Genomic DNA, 23124 nt, shown 5'->3' on the forward strand with positions numbered 1-23124 from the left:
ATTTCAGCCCACTGTGACTACACTGCTTGTTCTGTTACCTGTATATTGATTTTATTTTATAGAGCAACTATAGTAAGAGCACTGTTGGTTCAGATTGTCTTTATTTCTGCTCTCATGCTGGTGTGTTCTTGCTGTATTGATTTGACTTTTTATGCATTGCTTTCCTCCTACCACATTAGCACCCATTCACCAGCTTAATGATCGTGGCACTGTACAGAGTACAGTATATTGGCTTGTTAAACCATTTCCATCATATTAATTTCTACTTATATGTAGTACTGACCTATTTTTACTGTGCCACTTCCAAAATTGTCTTTGTTTACCCAATGCTGGCTGTCCTCCGTTGCTATAAGCATCCTTAGTTTTCTGTAGCTCTATTTTTAATAGCTTTTTTGGTTTGTTTTGTTTCCCCTTCTTTCATGATTCAGATTCCTTTTTTAACCCTTTTTTCCCCTGTATTTTTACTATGCTTTAAAACTAATGAAGATGCTTAACTGAATGTTATGAGCCAATCTATTTAAACACACAAGTTTAAATTTTCTTTTTTTTTTCCTTGTCCTTATACCTGGAATTATTGGTATCTTGAGCTATGACTTTCTTTGAATTTATATTCTTAAGACTTTTCTAATTCCTCCTTTGTCTCCATGTGGCTGTGCTTTGTCATCTGTGTGATGCATTGCATTATGTCATTGGAGTATGCCACGGCTTGTTTGGTGCTGGGGACAATGGAGAGGTGTATGGAGAGCTCTGAAGTGCATCTGGTTTTCAGCTGTGGGAAGGAAAAGGGGGAAAAGGGAAGCTTTCAAAGGAGGATGGAGCAGGGGGAAAGCTTGGATTACCTCTCTGCTGTCGGGCACAGAAGGTGACTGTGAGAGGACTGAGGATGCTGCACAGAGCCTGGAACCACATTTTGTGCTGAACATTTGGTGGCAGCAGGAACTAAATTGCTTGTAACTTTCTTTGGAAGCAGTGTCTTCAGTGCTGCTGACTGGGATATGAAGAGTGGATTTTATGGACAGAGTTTGAGACGTGCTCCACACTTTCATAGCAACATGTTTGTTGTTAATATGTTGGGGCTTTTTTCCCCCGGTTTTTATTTCTCTCTCAGCCTTTTCTTTTTGTCAATCAGAAATCATAGCCATGCTTAAATGGTGAAAAGCAAAACTTTAATCAATATAGAGAGCTTATATTTATTTGGAGATTGGACTTTCTTCACATATCTCCGAGGAAATTCTTTGCCTATATTGGGCCATAGGTTCAGACTCAAGACTCTGGTTTTTAACTCTTTTTGTGGCCAGGTTCACTTCACCAGGAGGCAATGCAGTATAATATTGGTATTATAATACCTTGCTTTTCCAAGCCAAGTTAGAGGCACAGCTGAATAGGGCAAAACCTAGACTGTGATTTTAGGGATAACCTGCCTGACAGTGTGGAAATTCGGGATGTGCTCAAGCTACTCAGTTTCTGCTTCATGATGTAGAAAGGAAATATGGCTTGCTGTTTTTTTTTTTTTTTACCAGTTCATAAAAATGCAAAATAGTACTTCTAATAAGTAAGGTTTTAAGTGTACTTTGGCCATGAAACAAACTTTTCTGAAATATCTAATGAAAAGTGACATCACACTCATCACTATCCTGTTTTAAATTTAAACTATCCTGCCTTGCATAATCAATTACTTACAGAAAATTGTAAAGCCCTTAAAATTCTGAAATGGTTTCTGGCATTTAATTATATAAGATTTTTGACCTGGCTAGGCAGATAATGTTAACACAGCTTTAATACTAAACAAGACTGAACATGTGTGTGCTTGACTTTTATTAAACTCCTACTGAAGAAACAGATTAATTGGAGGCTGATTCATTGGTGAACAGGCGTTAAAGACAGAAGGACCTTCTCACATTTTGTTCTGTTACCCAGGCTTATGCCATCTCAGGTTGGCAAGGAGATCCCAACTGTAGTGTTTTGAAATGTAACTGAAAGAAATTTTAGAATAACAGGTGCAAAAAAAAAAAAAAAAAGAAAAAAAGAAAAACCAAAAAAAATCCCCCACCAACCCCTCTACACACAAGGAAAAAAAAAAAAAGTGAGTCATTTTCAAAATGCTGCTCTAATTCCTTTCTATTCTCTTGTGCCAAATGACCACCTGACACCTCTCTGACACAGGTATTGCCCAGATAGGTTTTCATTAGTGATGTTAAAAGTGTAAATGGGATCATGGGAGCCAGCAGCTGTCGCGATGATTTCCTACATGATTATTACTTCTCCCCCGCCTTAGAACAATTTTTAAGAAGATGTGTACAAGCTGTGATTAAACCACTTCAGCTTAAGCTCAAAGTAAATTGAAAAAGTCCTTCTTAAAGCTCTCATTTAACAGTGCTTTACATCCATCTGTAAAATCAGAGCTTTGCTTGCGAGCACCCTCAGAATAGCCCACTTTCCACAAGGTAGCAGAGGTTAAAAATAAAATAGCAAGAAATCCGTGGCAAAGCACATGTGAGATTAACGGGGTGAAAGTACTGGAGTGGAGAGCTGTTTTCTTCTGTCTGAGCTCCTCGTTCTGTCGCACAACCCCCAGTCTGGAAATCTTAACACTGACACTTTTGTACAGATCGGTTTGTTAGCGATTTCAGATTTTAATTCAGCACCCTCGCTTGATTATTACTGACATTTCTTTTCTGTAATACCGGCAGAGAGAGAGAGAGAGAGAACGTGTATAAACAGATTTTTGCATGAGCTAGGTGGTGCGCAATTCTGATACCAGCTCTCGAAACTCGAGAGAAATGCGTTTGCTTTCAAGGTGTATTTCTGGGATTAAAAAAAAAAAGGAGATTGTGATCTGGGAGGTTCAGCTGTGCTCTTTGGTAGCTCCAGGTGGAATGCTGCCGATTTCTGGGTGTTTGTGGGAAGCGGGAGACTCTCCTGGCTTTATTTGGTTCTTGTGTGAAAGTGGGAGAAATGAAAGTATTTTGACAATTACCCATTGAGCTTTTCACTTCATTCAAATCTGCAGCGCAGCGCTGAAGTTGGTGAGTGGGTGTGCAAGGGAGAAGCAGAAAAACAAAAACACGTACTATAAAAGCAGGCTAAAAGCCTGCACAGCTCCCTGCAAATTCAGATCTCTGCACTTAGTAAAGTCCTACGTTTTAAAACCATCTATTCCTCTGTCTTCATTACTCCTGAACATTAAAGATACTGGTAAAAATTAACCTCTGATGTAAATCACTTGGATTTAAATACATTATACAGCTTAATTTATGAAATGGCTTGGTGTGTTATGTTTTATGAATGTTTATTTTCCCCCTACAATCCAAAATCTTAGAAACTAAATACCATAATGAAATTGTGACCTCAATAACATTCTCTTGCAGGTTTAAATGTACACTTATGCTCATTGATGTGCAGCAATAGCAAAAATTATTTGGGGAAATTTTTACTACAGCTTTTTCTAGTATTAAGGGGGAAATACCCTTTTTTTATGTTTTAGTCATTAGTTCATTATATCTGGCATTCTACAGGTAAAAACGTAAAAAGCTAAATCAAAAGCTTAAAAAAACACTAAAAGGAATGTACTTAAAACAAGGTTCTTATCTAATGTTGTAGCTCAGCATATTTTCTGGTTTTCTAAATATAATTTATGAACTGATTTTTCAGCTGTACATATAAAGTCCCTGAGCTGTATTACAAAAATTTAATATACAATACAATGCATGTACAGGCAGTTTAAAAAAGGTATCTCCATGACTATATATCATAATAAACTTTCTTAATATTTGCACTGTAGCAGCTGATTTCTGATTTTTTTTTTTTTTCCCACTGCAGTAGAACTAAAGTACAATAGCTGAAAGGTGAACTTTTTTGTATTTCAACATTCCCAGCCTGGTAAAACTGTTCCGGTTGCTACATGATGTTATAAATATCAAGATTAGTTTCTTCTAAAATTACCAGTGCCAGCTGCATTCAGTTTCCCGTGTTGTATAGTATTTTGTTACTAATGTTCTCAGTTTAGTGCAAGGGGTTTAAAAATCAAATTACTCATAAAAATATCCAATATTAAAAATCTGTTTATATGTTTCCCATGTATTTTAAATATTGTATATAAATCCATTTGTCTTGCTGAGTCAAATACTAATATCACTGTTCTCCCTGCCTTTTAGCCCAATATGCTCCCATATTAACAATAACCATTTTAATTTTTTCCCTGGTGCCCAGTACCTACAATTTGGATAACTGACAAGCATTAAATTATCTGTAGCAGTGGCAGGTCTGTGTGTGCCTATAGATTTTTCAGACATGGAGGCATAAATATACACATACAGCCTGATTTTAAAAAAATAATCTACTGCACTGTATTTTGAATGCAGTGGTCCAGCATGCACATTATGTACATTTTTAAGAATTTAATTGAATCATGAGCTGTATTAGTACTGCAGCAAAAAGCAGCAATTTCTGCCGTCCTGAAGCCTATACACAATCTTGCTTTTGAACCTGTGTGTATTTAAGTTCTTCAGCTGACATAATTTCAGTCTGGGAATCTGACATACGGCCACTAAAGCAGGATTAATTGAGCACTTCTGTGCAGTACAAAACATTCTTTATATATTGACAAATATTTCTAAAAAATGGATTGGTATTTTTGCTGTTAATTGTTTCATTACTGACCTTTACCTCTGTAGACATATGCAGTTTTCGTTTTTTTGGGAGAGACTTTCAAAATATTTTTTTTTTAAGTGTCCAATGCTCAGTGCTAGCAGTGACATTTTTACAGTCTATTCAGAAGCATATATTTCACTCTTTTGTATCTCATTTCTTTCTATTTATTTAAAACAACTTAGCATGGAAAATCTTGCAGATTTAAGTGACAGTGATGATGTACAATATGCATAAAATGAGCCTGTCCCTACCCGTGGTGTGTATTGCTAGGGACTCCATTGCAATATTTACAGTTAAACTAAACTTTTTCAAATGAAGCAAAATTGCATTTGTTTTGCAGATTTGCTCATCATTAAATGTGAAACATTTCACATTTGTCTTTTTGAGTAATTGGCTTTTTAAAATGATAAGGTGCTCTGAACACTTGTTATGTGGATAGGTCTGACGTTGTATCCCAGAAATCCATATGCCATACAGACAGAACAGAAGAAAGATATTCACAAGCATGTCACAGATTGGACTGAAGCAAGCCAAAAACCAAAGTGCCATGGCATTAACAATAGCACCAGATTTACTGTCACGATTGCAATCTGTGCTGTATCATAGACAGAAGGAGAACTTTTGATAGGTAACACCTCAGTGTTTTTTAAATCTTTTTGGCAAATTATCATTTTCATTATATTTTTGCCTGCCATATAATATTATTATAATGGTATTAAGTCACTCAGACACGCACACACATGCACACGCACAAAGTTTATTAGCCCTCAACAAAAGGGCTGATTTACCTCCTGGGCTAACTGTTCCTCAACAAAAAGGAAGGTATTTTATTTAAAAAAATAACACATGTTTTAGGGCGAATCATCCACAAAAGTAGCCGGGATTTTTCCAATAGGCATTAAGTTAATAAAAGCTTAGTTAATAAAGTCTTATTTAATAAAATCTTAGCTAACATAGTTAATAAAGGTACAGAGAGAAACCACGTGTACCAAGTAAAGCTTGACAGCCCAGAAGTTTCCAAAGTTTGAAGGCAGTAAAGAAGCAGGTTTAGGGGGAAATTTTTTTTCCTGGGGTTCAATCCCAACTGACTGCATTTTCCCACTGCAAGCATGTAGATGTTTCTTTTTGACCATAAAATCATACATTTTCTTCTTGTGTAAAAAAAGCTGCATAAAGCAGATTTGGCAATACCATAATTCATGTTGAGCTCTGGTAAGTGCTGAAAAAGATTTACAAACTCACAGCTTGACACTGAGCCCACATGTTGGGTAGAGTAGAGAAAAAGCTCTAGAAATACTACATAGAGCTTCCTGGCAGCAAACAGAGAAACATCAGTCAATTGTTTTTCTGAATTGAAAGCCACCTTGGGACCTTGTTGAAAATAACGTCTCTGCCTATCTTTTCTGCAGTTTAAATTACCTGGCTGGGAGAGTTGTCCTGGAGCCATTCACAATAGGCTGTTTAGTGCAAGAAAAACACTGAAAGTCTCACTTTATATGAATTATAGATTTGAAACACAGTTCATGTAGGAAATGAGAATCGCGAGAGCACGGGCAAACCTACCTAAACACGAGTCTGGGTGTTGCAACCTCCTTTGCACTGGAAAATACTCTTTTTTATACTTTTTAGCATCCTCTTTCCTTCACAGATATCGCCCTTGTCTGAAACCATTGGAACTACTCGTGTGAGAAACGGTTGCTTGCATAATTTAACTCGCTACGTTGACTTAAAACTATATTGGCAGCGCAGTTGGGGCTTGATATTCTCTGAAATGTTTCAAAGTTTACAGTGGTGCTGCTGCTGTGTTTTGCATTCGCTCCCACAAAATACCATGTTGCCACAAAATGTTGTGGGAGCTTCATTTAAATACCATGAGCTGTGCACATGCTTGCCTGGAGCTTGGGGAAAATCAGAAATTACTTAAAATTTTGGTTGAAAGCAGCAGAGGTAAATTTTTCGCGACTTTATTTTTTTTTCTCTCCCAGTTTCCAAAGATTTGGCTGGTTTAGGCTCATTCCAGCTTGAGTGGAGCATCAACACGTATCTCCAGTCTTCTACTCATGATGATGGAGACGTCCCTAATGATAAATCTATATTAGCAACAGCTCAGTTATTACTTTCTTTGGCTTTTCTTGCAACTGAAGAACTGCAGAGTGATTTGTGTAGGCAGCAAACATGTGTGAAGGGGTTAAAGATATGACAGGTGAATGTTTTTTTTAAATCTTGTCATGAGTGACAGCATAGTGGTTTTACTTTCTTCTTCCCCCGAGGTGTGAAGGGATGTGCAGGTATTTGATATTTGCTCCTAGACCTGGGACTGTTGTTATTTACTACTTTGGGAAGTGCTTCTCAAAGTTCAGCTTTCCCTACCTGCTTGCAGAGCTTTATTATCTCTTGGATTTTCAGTACCAGAGTCAATAATTTGTTTGAACAAGTTTTCCATCTAATCATTAACACACTTAAAGCCTATAATGAGCTCTGTATCCATGCAAATGCATCTTTTTTAACTGCTTGCATAGATTTAAGGGCATAGTTTTCTTGTAAAATGGAAATCAGAGCTGTTCCTTACACAAATGCTGTAGTCCTTAATAAAGCAGCAACTTTCTAAGTTTATTTAATTTTAAAGTATTCATCTTTTTACATACTGTATTTGGGATATTTTTAAAGAGAAATAACATTTTTAAACCTGTATCAAATCAAATGCCTCATATTTTTCTCAACCCCTCTTATCTTCAAGTAGTCAGTGAATGAACAGTTTCAATTCAGCAGTGAAAGGCATTTATAAACAGATTTTTTCAACTTTATCAGCTGCTGCTCAACTCCCATTGTATTGATATAATGATACTTCAAGATAAATAAAGAAATTTATGACTTTAACAATTTGAATAACGAGAAAGGCAATCAGATTAAAATGGGGACCATTCACGCCCCACATGACAGCTCAGAGGACTCTAGCAGAAGAGTAACCAGCTCAGTGAAAAATCAGAAACTGTGATTGCTATTTAACACTGCAGCTTTTCACAGTAGCTCAGCAGAAAGTTATTTAGCACAGGTGTTTCTGTAAGTCTGATACATTGGGAAAATTCACAAGGTTCTCCGGCTCTCTTGCTCCGTGTCGGCTGTGAAGTTGGTCCTGTGATGCAGCAAACGGGTTTCTAGTGGGAAATAGAGCATGGAGGCAAATGAGCAAGTTCAAACATAGGATCTGATCTAGATTCATTTGCTTGGTTGCTAATTTTTGTAGCGCATGACAGTAGTGAGGTGAATGACCTGTCATCGAGCACAAGCAGCGAGAAGCGGGAATGAGTTATCGTTCGGAGTTAAGCGTGAAACTGAGATCCTGTTCCCTCCCTCGATGAAAGCAGCTTTCCAAATAACATGGATATCAGTGCTCCTTCTTTGTTAAGTGAGGGGTTTGATAAATATTCACCTATTTCAGTATTTCTCACTACTTTGTTTAGCTATGGTGTGTTTCTGTGCTTTCAGCCTGTGGGTTTGCATTTCAATAAGAGATGAAATGGTATAATTGAATTTCTCAACACCTAAAAACTCAGCAATTTTTTCTTCTTTTATTTCTCAAGTTCTGGCAGTATCTAATTTATGGCTTAATTCTTCGTAAGGTCATTCTCTAAGTGAGTGACTTCTAGTTAATCTCAGACATTATGAGCTTGGCTGTGATAGGGAATCAGTTCATCTGTTCTCAGAAAGAAAAGAGTGAGTTCTGGGATTGTTGGCAGTAAGAGTTTAGCTGAAAGCTAGGTCTAAGTTATTATTTTTCCCTCATTATTTTCAAGGTAATCTGGCCGTGTTTTTACTAATGTAGCCAAAGTTGAAAAAAAATAGTATTTCTTTCCTAGTGTTGTGTTCTCCAAGTAGGTATATAAGGTTACTAGTGTGGGTTTGCTCCTAATAATGAAGGAACCATAGGTGGTGGGATTTTTTTGTAATTATTTTTTGTTTTTTTCCCCCCTCTAATTCCTTGATGAGGTATTGTCTCCTCTCAACTGGGCTGGAAGGTGCAGCTTTCTTTTGCTGTTACCCTTACAAATGACAGCTAACTTTGTTGCTTGTGGTTCTACTGTTAATTTACATGCAGCTCTTACTGACTGTCACTAACATATCTTTTGTTCCCTGAAATATTCACTCTGTGAATAAATATAACTTTTCTGCTATTTTTTGCTCAGGCTGATTTGCTCATTTCACTCTTGTGACTGCAAACAGCTCAAGCACTCAGATTCTGCACGTTGCCTATTGCTTAATGAAGTACCTTGCTGAATCAGGGCTACCGTGTTCCAGCAGATGAAAGGGAAGCACATAAGAAGCTCTACTGCCAGGTTCTGCTTTGAATGTTTTTCTTTTAATCAATTTTTAGACTTATTAGCATAGCGGATCACGGTTTTCGCGAAACAAATAAAAGCTTCAAGTCTGATTCTTGAAAGCGTTGGGAAATGTTAATGTAATTGGTTCTGTTTATAGTTCAAACTCACTTACATGTCTCTGCTCATAGACACAAGTAATAGAGTCAGCTCTCCCAGCTCTGGTTTAATGAGTTAGTACCCCAAATCTCTGGGAAGTAGCTTATGGGTTTCCTTTGTCAGAGCCAAGAACCTGATAGCATTCTTAATTATCTTAGTGGCAGCAGAACAGTGCAAGGGTTAGGTCATGGCTTATAAGACAGGGAAACATAACACTTGTAGAAACTCAGGTCTTAAATTCCAGTTTCCTTAAGACTTTCTCTTTTGCCTCACAGTTTAATGTCCACGTTACTGGGTGGATGTTGCTTTTGAGTTGTCGTGTGATGCTGAGTTTGGGGAGAGTGATAATGCACCCAGAATTTATGACAGCTTGGTGAGGAGGGCAAGGAACATGTGGGCCGGGGGCCTGTGGGGAGATTCCCTGGTTATTGCCCTTCTGGGTCTGCAGTTTGGGTTGCTGGATAACCATAAGTCTCTTGGCACACCATCCACAGTGCTTGAATTAATGTGCAAAGGTGACACCTTTGGACAAGGAGGCCATGATGTGTTTTGAACCACTCAATTTCCTTTCCGTGTGTACTGTGCATTTATTAACAAGACATGGAGTAAAAATAATGGTGTTGAAGGGATTCAGATAAATATGGCCTTATGATTGTGGCATAGAGGAGCTGAACCCCAAATTCCCAGCCATTCCTGGCCTTGAAAATTTTGTGGATTTTTAGCTTCCCTTATATTTAGACCCCAAAGTTCCTGAATGAGCTGTCACCCCAAACCCACATTCTCCTATACTGCACCATCCAAAAGCTTGCAAAAGAAAAGAATATCAGGCTTTCAGACACAGCATATTTAGAAAAGAGAGAAGAGAATCTGCCAAATTCTCCAAATCCACTTCCCAATTCCCCTCAAGGATAGCAGGAAATTACTTGTTATCAGTGGGTAATTCAACCACAAACGTTATTGATTACCCAGCCTCAATCTTCACAGTCTTTATGTCCAAATATTTTGCAATCATTCTCTCTATTTAAAACTAGAAGGTGGATTTTTATTTTGGAAAAGTAGAGTTTTTCAGATTTTCTGCATGCCACATCACATTGTGGTGCGCCCCTCCAGATTGTCCAGTGTGATAGCCAGAAGCTTGACTGACAGATGTCAAAGTGTAAATCATGTTCTAATACATAAGAAACGCCTACATGGTTTAAAAAAATCCGATACTTGCAAAAACTGTTTATTTTAAATAATTGACTTGCTTTTAATATTTGGTGTTTGGTATATCCCAGTGCACACCAGAAACTCAGACCTAGAAAATAGGTATGTGATTATTTTAGTTTCTTTCCTAATTTTACAGTATTTTTTAAAATTACTGAATTGATCCAAGTAGGTTATCTTGCTTGTGAGCTACAGAGTCAAATGTTTCTGTACTTTTTCACCCAATGACCTCTGGCTGACCAAAATCAGTTATTGTAAGAAATTCCCCAAGTTCTGAGCTATATTCCTCCTTCCTAGAAGAGCTCCCCTTAGACTCCTATTGTGAAGAGATATTAAATATTTTGGTTATGTGATATTTTTAAATAACATTTTGAGTAACCTGCTGTCATTACTTCAGTACCATGTAGAGCAGTTGATAAATTTAAAGGCCAGTGCAGTTCTAGTGCTGTCAGTGTAGTTTCAGAATGTCTAAATAAAAAGTCCAAGGATCCTCCAATGCTTGAAAACTGGTCTGAGGCTATCACAATGATTTGGAGACATAAAAAGATATGTTTTGGTTTTTTTCAAAATGCAAGAATCTCTAGTTTCAAAATTTAAGTGATATTGTGCTTTGAAATAAACTGTCTCCATACTATCTGTATTGTGATGCTGCTTATTATTTAGGATAATATAATTTACAGATGAAACAAATATCAGACCTGGGTCAGAGAGTTTCATAGCCTACTGGTCTTTTAGGAACTCCATTGATACCTCATCCCTGGAAGTGTTCAAGGCCAGGTTGGATGGAGCACTGAGCAACGTGCTCTAGTGGAAGGTGTCCCTGCTCACAGCAGGGGTTTGGAACAGAGTGATTCTAATCTCCCTTCAAATCCAGACCATTCAAGGATTTTTTGTTTTGAAATATACATATTCTTCTCTGCTCAGTAAAGACCTGTATTACCCATAAAAGCTTTCTAACTAGGTTGTGACTCCACAAAACCTAAAATTTGGTTAGGTTACAAAATCCCTCTTTCTTTACCCTAAATCTCATCAGCATAATTTTTATTAAATAACTAAATAACTTATTAAAATAGAAATCTTTCCAGTTGTTGTAGTAGTTAGAATTTTTTGTTTTCTGAAATGGATGCAATAGCCTTATTCAAAACATTTTTCATCCTGCTTAGCTTTTCTTCATAGTTAGATACAAATAGAGATGGAAGGGGGCAAACCCAAGATGTTCTGTGTAGTTTGCTCCCTGCATGCAAGGGGAGATAATAACGAGTATATTTTCCTGCCTGCCCCACTCAGGAACTTGACACAGCTGGTGGAGTGTATCTACAGATCACGGACCAACTTTGATGTTGTGCTTTGTTATAAAACAATAGCTGCCATGGCCATGGCACAGCAGGGTATTGCACTTACCCTTCAGCAGACCTGTTTCTATAGAAAGGGACCTCCTGCCTCCTTGCCCCAGGCCACAGAATGCTCTGCTGTAGAGAGGGTGGTTTGGATCTTGAGCAGTAGGAGGAATCTTGTGTTTGTGTATTGGCTTTTGGCAAGTTAGTAAAATTACATATGCAGCTATTTTGGAAAATGACCGCATGTTCTACATGCTCAGTACACAGGTTCTGAGTCACCAGGAAAAAAAAGGGAAAAAAAAAAGAGGGAAAAGAAACTATCAGAATGAAAAGAAAATGGTAAATAAACAATGAAAATCCCATTCAGTAGTGCTGTTTCATCTCTAAGAGATGCTTTATTCAACAGCAGGTAGCAATCCCCACAAGAAACATCTGCTATCAGAGGATTTGCAGGTACACTTTTGTTCACTGCTCACTGAATTCGTGTCGGTATTATAATTCAGCAGGTTTCTGCTTTTCACACAAACCAGGATTAGCGCTGACTTGGGCTGGAGGGCATTCAAGCTGCTGTTCTTCTGTTGGCTGTATTTCTCTGTAAACATCTAATTGTTTCAAAAAGTGATGTACAGTATGCAAAAACCTGAATTCAATGCAAATAAGCCTGTGCAGCTCTAAACTTAACAGGTGTTCTCATTAGTGTAAGTAGACAAGGAACGATTCTTGAAAGTTTTACAAACACTTATAATCACGGCCAAATACGTTACTGTAAGTATAAAGACACCTATAGCAACATCTCTTTTTCCTCATTGTGCAATCTCAGCATTCATTAATAGGAGATATGTGCCAGTAAATTAAATACTAAGAGCCAGTACTGGCTTCTTCTTGCAAATAATGTAGCTGTGAAATGCTCTGCTACTGACGAATAAATTTTTGGCTAAAATAAGAATCAACAAAATGAAATCTTTGCACCCAGCACATATATATTTTAAATATATATCTTTACACTGAAAGCAGAGCATTCATTCTCCCTTTGATATTTTTGTTTGTTACAAGGACTTATCACGTTGAGTCTCACTCACATTCATCATAAAGTGTTATAACATGCATACAAAATTGGACAGGAGAACCATTCATCACTAGGTATTGTCCAGCTGGTAAAGCTAAGAAAGACAGGACTTCTCTGAGAAACCATTGCCAATATCTCTGTGTGTGGCTGTGTAATGTATGGCTTCAGATTGCAAAGGCAATAACAGTAAAATATTACCCCAAGGAGAAAAGTAGCTTGCACTAGGTATTCATGCACTGCCTTCAGTCTTCATCCGTGGACAAAATGTGCAATTGTCTATTCCCTGACTTCCCACTATGCACAGACACGACTGAATTGTGTCTTAATTATTATCTCTTGTTTTCACCAGTTGTGGGGGTATTTCTTTCTCCCTTCCCCAGTCTGTTGACTCCCATCTCCTCTGACTTTGGCTGAAAGGCTGTCAGAATTCCATCCCTCCTGCTCCGTGGCGAGGGCAGCGCATCCGTGGGGCTGGAGCAGAGGGCAGCACGGGCAGGGGGGACACGGCAGGCTGCACACAAGTGGCTGACATCCAGGAGGGTCATCTGCTGCCTGTCTCACATTTCCCTTTCTGCTCTTTATCCTCTGAAGGAAACCCCTGTTTCTCAGAGGCTGATCCCTGTGTTCCAATTGTCTCTCACAGGGCATATTACCAGTGTAGCGGATCAGCAGGAAACACTTCCCAGGATGTTCCCTGGATGTTTCGCAGAGGTTGTTTGCTCTTTCTTACCTTTCCCTTTGCTCAAATATCATGTGCTTTCTTCTCACACTCCCCCAGGGCAGCACAAAAACAGACCTGGACTGGTGGGTGGAGAAGGGAGAAAGACAAGTTGTTCCTTGAAATCAGTGACAGCATCCCAGTACCCCTGGACCTTTCTTTCCCTCCAAAGAAGCTCTTGAACCCCCAGCCCGAGCTCCACTTTCAGTCCAAGAGGGAGTTTTGGTCTCTCAGGCTTTAATGAGCTTAAATTGTGACCTCCTCTTGGTTCAATATTTTCCTTACAAGTGATAAAAATCAGTTCTTCTGCATCTGCGATTCATCACGGCCAGGAAGGAAAGGAAAATTTTTGTCTCATAATGTGGGGAGAAGATTCTCACCTAGTTGGTATTAATGCAATTTTTCAAGAGAAACTGGCTTGTCATATGAGTGACAGGAAAAGAAGAAGGAAAGAAGGGAAACTTTAGGTTCAAAAATTTTTCCTTCTTAACCATCACAAGGTGCATTATTTCATTGCTAAATTATGCTGGAGGATTCAATCCCAGGAATTTACCATGAAAGAAAATATTTCATCTCCACTGGTAAATTATAGTTTTATTTTAAAAGTTATTGTTTCTTGTAAGTTTCACCCCCAAATCTGAGACAGCTAAATCCATTTTGGGGCCATTGATGTGTATAATGCCAGCCTCAGTTTATCTTCACTAAGAAGCAACTCATTGTATACGAGGAGGTTGCATTGCTATGATGACACCACAAAGGTTCCCAGAGAGTGGATGTGCAAAGCAGTGACACCACAAGGCAACACAGCTTAGGACAAAACCTATAAACATCTGGCAGTATTCAGTCTTACAAATTCTAATATTGCAGAAGTTGTGAAAACACAGGATCTGTTTGTTGCCTCTTTGCAATCCTTGGTTTTCACAGTCATTTTTACAGAATCGGGAAAAAACAGGGTAATTAAAACATAAGGTTCAACATCTTTAGATATGTAGAACATTTTCTGTTGCCTAAAACAAATATTCCCAAAGAAAGTATAAAACATTTTTCTGACTTGCAAAGTTTTTGCAGTCTATCATTTAAATTACTTAAATAAAGGGAGCTTTACTGCTCCCAAAAGCTGAGAATATAACACCCGCCATGCATATTAGCTTGATCTTTTTGACAGACCAGAAAAGTGTTTGTGTGTGCCAATTAAAACAAAAATGGATCCCTAGTGGCTTGTTCCTCACACAACTTCTGAAGACTGCTATCATTGTATGCCGGGGTAACCCTGGATAAGGCGGCTCTCCAAAGTAAACAAACTTTTCAAAACTTTCATGACAGATGGGGGTTACAAATGCATTTTAATAAGAGAGTTGCCAAAGCAACTTTTTTGCAATCAGCATATATTTACTTAACATCTAGCAACATTGGGAACACAAGGCAGATACTTTCTCACCAAATTTTTTAACAAATATCATTTTTTTTTGAAAGATTGGTTGAAGACCTTTTCTCTCAAACTGATATTTCCCCATCACTTCAATGTTAACTTTGCTCGACATCCAAAGGACTGCGAGATGGGTGAAGCCAGACTGTAATATGAGACAGACAATCTGCTTGATAATGAAATTTCTTTGGTAGTCATAAACATCTTAGAGTCCTTTAAGTAATTTAACTATCAGCATAACCATGACTACCTCTGTTTGATAGGCTGGCTCATGGAATGGATATGTGATGCTGTACGAATATAACACAGCTCAAGACTGAGCCTTTTGTTTTCTTTTGTTGCCATTTTTTAATATGAGACTCAGCTCGCTATGGTACAGCACAGAGAGATATTTTATTTATCCTCTCGGCTGCTTACTCATTCAGCATAAACATGGCCAAGAGACTGGATTATCTGTGAGAAAGAGTTTAAGATCAACTTCCAGAAATGCAGTTAGACTTTTGACGTGTTTTTAGAAACTTGCGTGGCTCTGTCCCAGTTTAATTGAAATCCAGCTAATTAAACCAACTTTAATTAATTCTACTTATACTGGGGGTGTGGACACAGGAGTGTCCAGGATTTATATATTTATTCTCAAGTATGATTATATTGTAATGATTTTTAAATGAATATTTATAATCAGTAAATTCCCAATATACTCTCTTTTTTTCTTTCTTTTTTTAAATTTTTTTCTTGACTCTTTTTACAACTTCCCTGGCCCAGCCCTGGTTGCATTGCATGGGTAGACCCCATCCTGAAAAATCTCTTAGGAAAACAGAGAGAAAAATCCAGATTTCTTTTCATTATGAGGAATCAGGTTGATTAACATGATCAGAAAAAACCCCACCACTTCATGAGAGAGCAGGTGTGATGAAGGGAGCAGTGGGAAGGGGGAAGAGTGTTAACTTTGGAGCTAGAAATGCTCCAGCAACTCACATTTCCTTTTTTTCCTACACATATCAAGGGCAGCAATCCCAATGCACAGTGCAACAAGAGGAACACATTTTATTGAATTTCTGCACGCAGAGGTATCTGTCAATCCAAGTTTAAATCACTTAGTGTTCACCACAAGCTGTGTGAGTCCCAGGTGGCATAAAAATTTCTGTTTTCTGCACTGAATCTTGCACTGGATTAGCAACTGCTGAAGTTTCCACGGTCCAAAAGCATCCAATAATCCAACACTGAACCATTGGAGTTGGTTATATGAAGCCTCACCTCAATAGTCCAGCAATTTTTCTGGATGTCCCAGTTTCAAGGGGAGTTGAACATTGGCTTGTTTCAGTATTTGGCTGAATTAAGAACTGTGACATGGTTTTTTGGTGTTCACACATGAACTATACATGAGCCATACACTTCCTTGGCTGCTCACTCTCTCCCTTTTACTTGTTGTGTGGTACACACTAAAATTTTTGCTGCATTTCTCCTTCCCCACAGAATTCTTCACTTCCTGTATTAAGGTTTGTTCTTGGCATTGTCTAAAAATAGTTAATCACTGCAAATAACAGTTGTGGCCACCAGATAGGCATATTTAACTTTGAAGTGGGTGAATCAATAAGACGTGTTTGTATTTTTGTTTTGCTGTGTGAGTTTATCACCCTTTCCCATATCACCATAGAGTGTCTATCAGTAGGGTTGCTGAAATTGCCTCCATCCCTGTTCTGCAGCCAAAATAAATGCAAGAACACCAGTAGAAGTTTATACTGGTAAAGAATTAGAGGGATATCAGGAAGGAGATGTTTATGACAGTGGTGCCATAGTCTCCAGACCAAACTTTGCGGGAAAACCATGGACAGATGACCCTGATCTTCTTTCATGGCTCTTTTACCTCCTGTGTTCCATTGGCGTGGATATACCGTGAAAGTCTGAAGGGTGATCTGTAAGGCTTTGGAAGTCCTGGCACAGCAGTCTGTCCCAGAGAGCAACCTAGCCCAGGAAAAATACATAATTGGTAAAATTTTTAAAAACCGTTGATCCTGGGTAGCCTCCAAGGTATATTTGTATATTACAAAATGGTGATGGCATTGATTAGACACAGTGTCCTGGATTTTGTGAAGCCAAAAGGGTACATTTCTGTTTAATAACGCAGGATCTTGTTGAACACCACCTTGGTGCATCATTATGGTGACACGCAAAAGAAGCTCAACCCTCCATTTGCAGCTCTATAAGGTGACAAGAGAAACCCTTAATAAGCCACAAATAGAATATCAGGAAGTGTTTCACACCTGCCTCCCTCCCCTCTTCCCACACTGTGTTGGCAGCCCAGCAGTGCATTGAATTTAGCACACATTTACCTGTGGTGAGCCAATATTTTCTGAGGATCAATGCTTAGCAGCAGGGCTGTGATACAACTCGCTGCAAAACTGCCATGTGAGTTGATTCAGGCTTTGAAGTCATTTTTTTCCCTTGGTTCTGTAGTGAGAAAGAAGGAATTCAGGCCCCCTGGGTCTCCTATCCCTATCCTGAAGGGCATGGCAAACCAGAGGGTTAATGCCAGTTGTCAGTCCTCGTGGGTGTTTACTGCTGACAGCAGCAGCAGCAGCATTCTGCCTGGTAAGGTAGTGCTAATTCTAGACTGTAGCCTTTGCAAAAATGATGGCACAGAGAGAGGGATTTCAGGAGGTATTTAAATAAGTGAAGTACCTGGCACAATGGAGTCTGGCAGCTCTGGATAGAGCACTTAATTTTCTTTTTTTTCCCCCCAGATTTGTCTTTCATTTGTTTCCTCAGCCCCTCTGTTTATTTCAGCAGTGCCTGACACAGGGATGGTGTGTTAACAGGCCTTAATATTGAACAATTTCTGCTTGTTGTTAGTTATACATCATTTAGGGCTGTGATCATAAATTGTTCAATCACAAGGTTTAGTCAAAACCAGCATTCTTTACTGATGTCTTTTCCCAAGGGTGTTGAAAATTTGATTGTTCAAAGTGCAAATATGGTTTAGCAATCCTTTCCAAGAGTAATTTATCAGAAATCCTAAGGAGGTAATATATAAAAGTGGGATAGAAAACCTGCACATTAAATGGGATTTACCAGCCAAAGCCTTTGGAACTGCTTGCCTGTGAATGACTGGAATGGAGCAGAACAAAGTCAATTACTGACTGTAATTAAGGAGTGGATGCATTTAAACTGTAGAGAGCAGTAGCAGTCTTCTTGAAACTGTCTTGTTACTCTGAAGATTAGTCTGAGGAAAGAAAGAAAAGGACTTGAACTATATCTTACAGAAAGTATATTTTAAATGAATTCTCTTCCCTCCATTCTATGATCTGTTTTTACAGATTTGCTCATAAAACACTGATAATATATGATTATCAAAATAACACATTCAAGACAAAGAAACTTTCAACATGTATTTTGCTTTGGTCTTGTTAGCAATGGAGTATCTCTTTTGCATATCATACAGTGCAAATATTTATGCAGTGCTGAATACTTGTATTTTAATAAAGCCTGAATTTACTGAACGGAAGGCTGAACTATGTTGTGTCCTTTTTAAGCCTTCAAAATACAGTAAATCTAATTACATATGTTGCTCTTACTTTGAAAATGTTATTCCATTTTATAATTTTAATAATGATTTGTTTATACTGGGAGGGAGGCATTAGATTGAATTGTTGCCTGTGTTTAGTCTAATTCATATCTGCATGTATACATTAATAAATGGTGATATCATATCATACATTTTGAACCCAAAGCTTGCCGTGTGAGCCGGGCTCAGAACTGGAGGTCAGCTCGTTCTGCTGCTCACCTTAAGCTGCATTTGGGCTTTTTATTTCCTTTTGGTGAAGGGAGGGGTGAGTGGTGTTTAACGTGACGGCCCTGGACTAATGAGGGAATTGAGATTTCCCCAATAAATAACTCTCCCTGGTGCCTGGGGAGCAGTGGGGTGGCTGGAGCTGGCCCCTGATGGGTGCAGAGGGGATGGGGGAACATCTGCAGCCCTGCAGCCCCGAGCCCACACCAGGGGAGCGTTCCCACATTCTCAGCAGCACTCCCACAGGATGTCTCCGCTGGAGCTGCACTGACGGGATTTTCCTTAATGCTGATGACTTTGGAAATCTTCCTTACAGGCATTTCCTCAATAAAGGAAGGGTTATAGGACAATTAACGCGACATTAGGCTGTTGTTTTTTGGTTTGGGTTTTCTTTTTCCTGGTATTATTTTAGTTTTAAGGAAGATGCTGGTAGTACCCAGGCTGGTGAGGATCTGCTGTTTCTTTTTTGCTTCAGTAAAAACTCTTGACATGGAGGAGATGCAGGGAAACAGTAGCACTTCAGGTCAATGTATTTACATAAACAAACTGTACCAGGTCATAACAGCTTTGCTTTTTCCCAGAGTTGGTCAGAAGGAAATCCCTATTTAGTGCTGAATAATCCATGTTCCAGTGAACATTCCAACATTCAGACTAAACCTGCATCCTCAATACACTGAGATCCAAATGTTCCATTTCCATGTGTGGATACCACCAAATTTTGCACAAGCAGCTTTTAACAGCAGCAAAATAAGAATAAAATTTGGTTCCACAGCTGGCAGGAACTGAGCTGTCTTGGAGCATGGGCAGAATGAGCTCCTGCCCCTTCTAAAATGTGCTGGTGATGTTGCCTTTGGTTGACTTGTCTGCAAAGACAGAAGGATGTTGGGCCCAGATGGTGCTCCGTGGCCATGGGCATCAGGAATCTGTGGAATAATCCTGGGACAAAGCACTGCACAGCTCTGGGCCTCAGTTTTGCCATCTGTGAAATGGTTGCTTCAACCTGTTGTGTGAAATACCTGGAGATTTCCTCTGGTGAAATATATCTGTATAAATATATATCTATTTGTACATGTGTAAAATAAAAAATTATGTATTGTTATTATCCCAGTGGTTTACAGAAGTTCAGACCAACAGCATATACATACATATTTCCACCAAATATTAGGTTAGGCAGTGAAACAGCATTATCAGGGGATTGAATATTCTTTTGATAAATATTCCCAGTGAGTGGGTCAAAAATGTAAATCGACTTCTATTCAGACAAACTGGGGATTTTTTTTTCATGATAAATGGGTTCCTAATTACTCTGCTGCAGCCATCTTTGATGATCATTTTATTTTTTTTAGCGTGAAAGAGTGACATTATAAATTTTACCAAAATGTTTGGAAGTGGTGAATCATAGGTAAATAATAAATGTGCAAATTCAAATTCTGCAGGTACCAGACACAAAAACCAATATTAGTAAAATACAAATGGAAACTGCAAATGGCAGGAAATAATTTTCCTGATGCATTCAGTTCTTTTCAGGGTGCTTTGATTTCCCTTGAACTGTGTCTCATTACACCGAGTTTCCTGGCTTTTCTTAACTTTTGTCACATACCCGTTATTTCTGCACTATTTGTGTTCTGTGGTTGCATTGCTGAGACAATATCTCGTTTGTTTTGACATATTCAAAACAGTTTTCAGACAGAGGTTCAGAACTCCTCGGTAACTCGGCACTCCAGCCGACAAATCCCAGTAGAAAGAACAAGCATTTTGGGGGGAACGGGAGGGGAAATAGAGGAAAATCATCTGCCTGGTGTGTGCTTTACTCACCTGTGTGTGCCCATGCCCTCCCCAGATCACGACAGTGTCAGGAAATGAGTTCCTCTTCCAGTCGGATACCGACTTTCTCATATTGGATTGGTTCCACGCTATCAAAAATGCAATTGACAGATTGGTATGTATTTGTTTTGGCTGTTACCTTTATTAATTAAGATGTATCAATTTCAACTTCATTTGCTCAGGCATCTCTACAGGTTTTAGGCAGTCAGCAGCTAGCTAGACATTCCTTTCTCTGAAGGATATAAAAATATGTATGCAAATCTACTAAAAAAATGTCAGATAAACAAGGTTGTTGCACAAAAATGTCATTTGATTCTTGCCTCGAAACGGAACGCTACATTTATTTCTCTGAAATAACAAGGACGCTGGCTTGCTGAGGGTTGTAAAAGCACACAAGCACTTAATAACTAATGAATTTTTGCATTTTCTGTTTATGCAGCCTACAGTATATAATCTTCAATAGGACTATTAATACATTTGAGCCTTTTATGAATTTTTGTATTACTTATTCACAAGAATAACGCTAGCAAATAATATTCCTTTGTAACTGATTGCTGGTATTCTCCCAGGAAGGCTGGGGGTTTTCTACTAGAAGTAAGCAGGGTTGCATTTTATTAAAACAGTTTTTAATTACAAAACCAGCTTCAGCTGTAGCTTTTTCATTCTTTTTTGCCACTCTCAGTACAAATTCCAAACATCTTCCTCCTATCCCTGCCTGATCCAAGAACATTTTCTGGTTTTTTTGTTTGCCTTTTTTTTTTTTTTTTTGAAAGCACTGACTTTCCTTGTAGAATCTATTGAGAGAAAAATATCCCCATTTCTTGCATTTTTCAGAGGTTGCAGTGCAGTGAAATCTGCAGCCTCTTTGAAAGGGTTAATTTGAACACAGCTACTGTTTCCTTAAAGAGCTACAAACATTCTATTACCCTGAGGCTATAATCAGCCAAGGAAAGTTTGATCTGATGATGTATGTCTTCATATTGTGCATTTCATTGGGTGTGTGAGGATATTGATATCCAACTAAAGATTTTGGGGTGGAGTTTTCCATGGAGACTCAGAAAAAAAAAATTTTTTGGCATATTATTCAACTAAACATCTAATAAAGCTGATTATATATATATGTAATTTTTTTTTTAGTTTCATATTGTGGCACCAGCAGCCCTGAGCATGCAGAGAGCCACAGCAGCAGCAGCTGGTGGGGCACAAGTGGCCGTGGTGGGCTGGTGCTGGCCAAGGTCTGAGTGCGCAGGACAGGATGCCACCACGCACCACTCCTGGCCACTCCATCCCTGCCAGATATTTCACTCCTGAAACTCTGAACGAGTGTGAAAAGCCTGGCAGCTTTCCAGCCTCTTGGGATGGCTGAGTCTCACCTGACCAAATGCCACGGGAAGAGACGTGGCTTCAGCCGAAACAGCGTCTCCTTTTTTTCGTTCTTTTTTTTTTTTCTTTTTTTCCCCTGCTCATTTTCACTTTGTCTGCCAGTAAATTAGAATAAGAGAAAAGCCCCCCGACTACTTCTTAAGCTTAAACCAGCAGAATTCAACCCCAAATTTGCAATGATGTTTGAAGTAATTGTGTTTGCAAGAATATTTACTGTAACTATCTAAAACAGAAAAGCAATTTAAACACTCTTCCTCTTTGCCAGCATTTGAAAGTAGCCTGCAATGTGGAAATAATTTTGGTCCCTAAAGCCTAAAGAAGCAGGCCTTTTGTTTTCCTCACTTAAATGGGAATTTATCTCAGAAATTAGGATCAGTCTGTCAGGGCCATAAAAGCTTTGCCATATGACAAATTTTGCATTACACTTTCCTTAAATTATATACTCCCTGCACACTTGCTCTGTGTGTGTCTGTTAGCTTCTGTACTGGAATCTCTTGCTTCATTCTTACAAATAATAATTTTATTAAAAGCATACACATATGTATATACATATATATATTCTTTTCCCAGCCAAAAGAACAGAGAATTACATCGAGAAATTTGGAGTTCAAACTCAGAAGATCCTCCAGCATCGAATTACTGAATAACTTAGACACTGAATCCAAAGAGCCAAAGCCTGAACACAGAAAATCTTTAAGTAAGGCTTTTTTCTTTCCTCATTTTTCTTTCTTTTTTTTTTTTTCCTTTCCTTTTTAAATAACTATGCCATTACAGGACAAGATAATTTTTATTACATACAGAATGTAAGGAAGATCACTGAGAATTTTAAAGCTGAATATGTTCTGCACTGATATACATAACTTGCATTTAAGTAAAGACAGTTACTAGCTCCACACTTTTAAAGGGTGACACTCTCTCCTAAGCAAAATAAATTTGTTTAGGAGCAAAGACATTTATTTAAGCCATTTATTTTTAAAAATAAGCAACATGAGTCCTACGTTAATGGTCTGTTGCAGTTGCTTTGTTTCCATTTTAGTAAAATACCTCAAATTGCCAGAGTAATTTTGTCTGTTGTGTATTTATACACTGAATTGCTGAAAGAATTGACATATCCTTTGCAGCCAACAATCAGTGATGTATCTATAATTTTATAGAAGATAAATTCCAGGGTTTAGCGTTGATTGTTTGTCAGTGTGATTAGAAAAGAAAGTGATCTAAAACTAACAGGGCTGTTCTTTCCTCCTCCGAAAAG

The 23124-nt window shown here is 38.3% G+C and overlaps 1 protein-coding gene across 3 annotated transcripts in view; it reads left to right on the forward strand.

The window, feature by feature from the left end:
* ARHGAP15 (Rho GTPase activating protein 15) overlaps window positions 1-23124 on the forward strand; it is a 320750-nt gene that overhangs the window by 142582 nt on the left and 155044 nt on the right. For all 3 annotated transcript variants that reach the window (XM_064435287.1, XM_064435286.1, XM_064435288.1), the window contains 2 exons: window positions 20506-20604; window positions 22443-22569. In XM_064435287.1, coding sequence (XP_064291357.1) covers window positions 20506-20604; window positions 22443-22569 — 226 coding nt within the window. The remainder of the gene's footprint in view (window positions 1-20505; window positions 20605-22442; window positions 22570-23124) is intronic.

Source organism: Passer domesticus, chromosome 10 (assembly GCF_036417665.1).
Source record: "Passer domesticus isolate bPasDom1 chromosome 10, bPasDom1.hap1, whole genome shotgun sequence".
NCBI lineage: Eukaryota > Metazoa > Chordata > Aves > Passeriformes > Passeridae > Passer > Passer domesticus.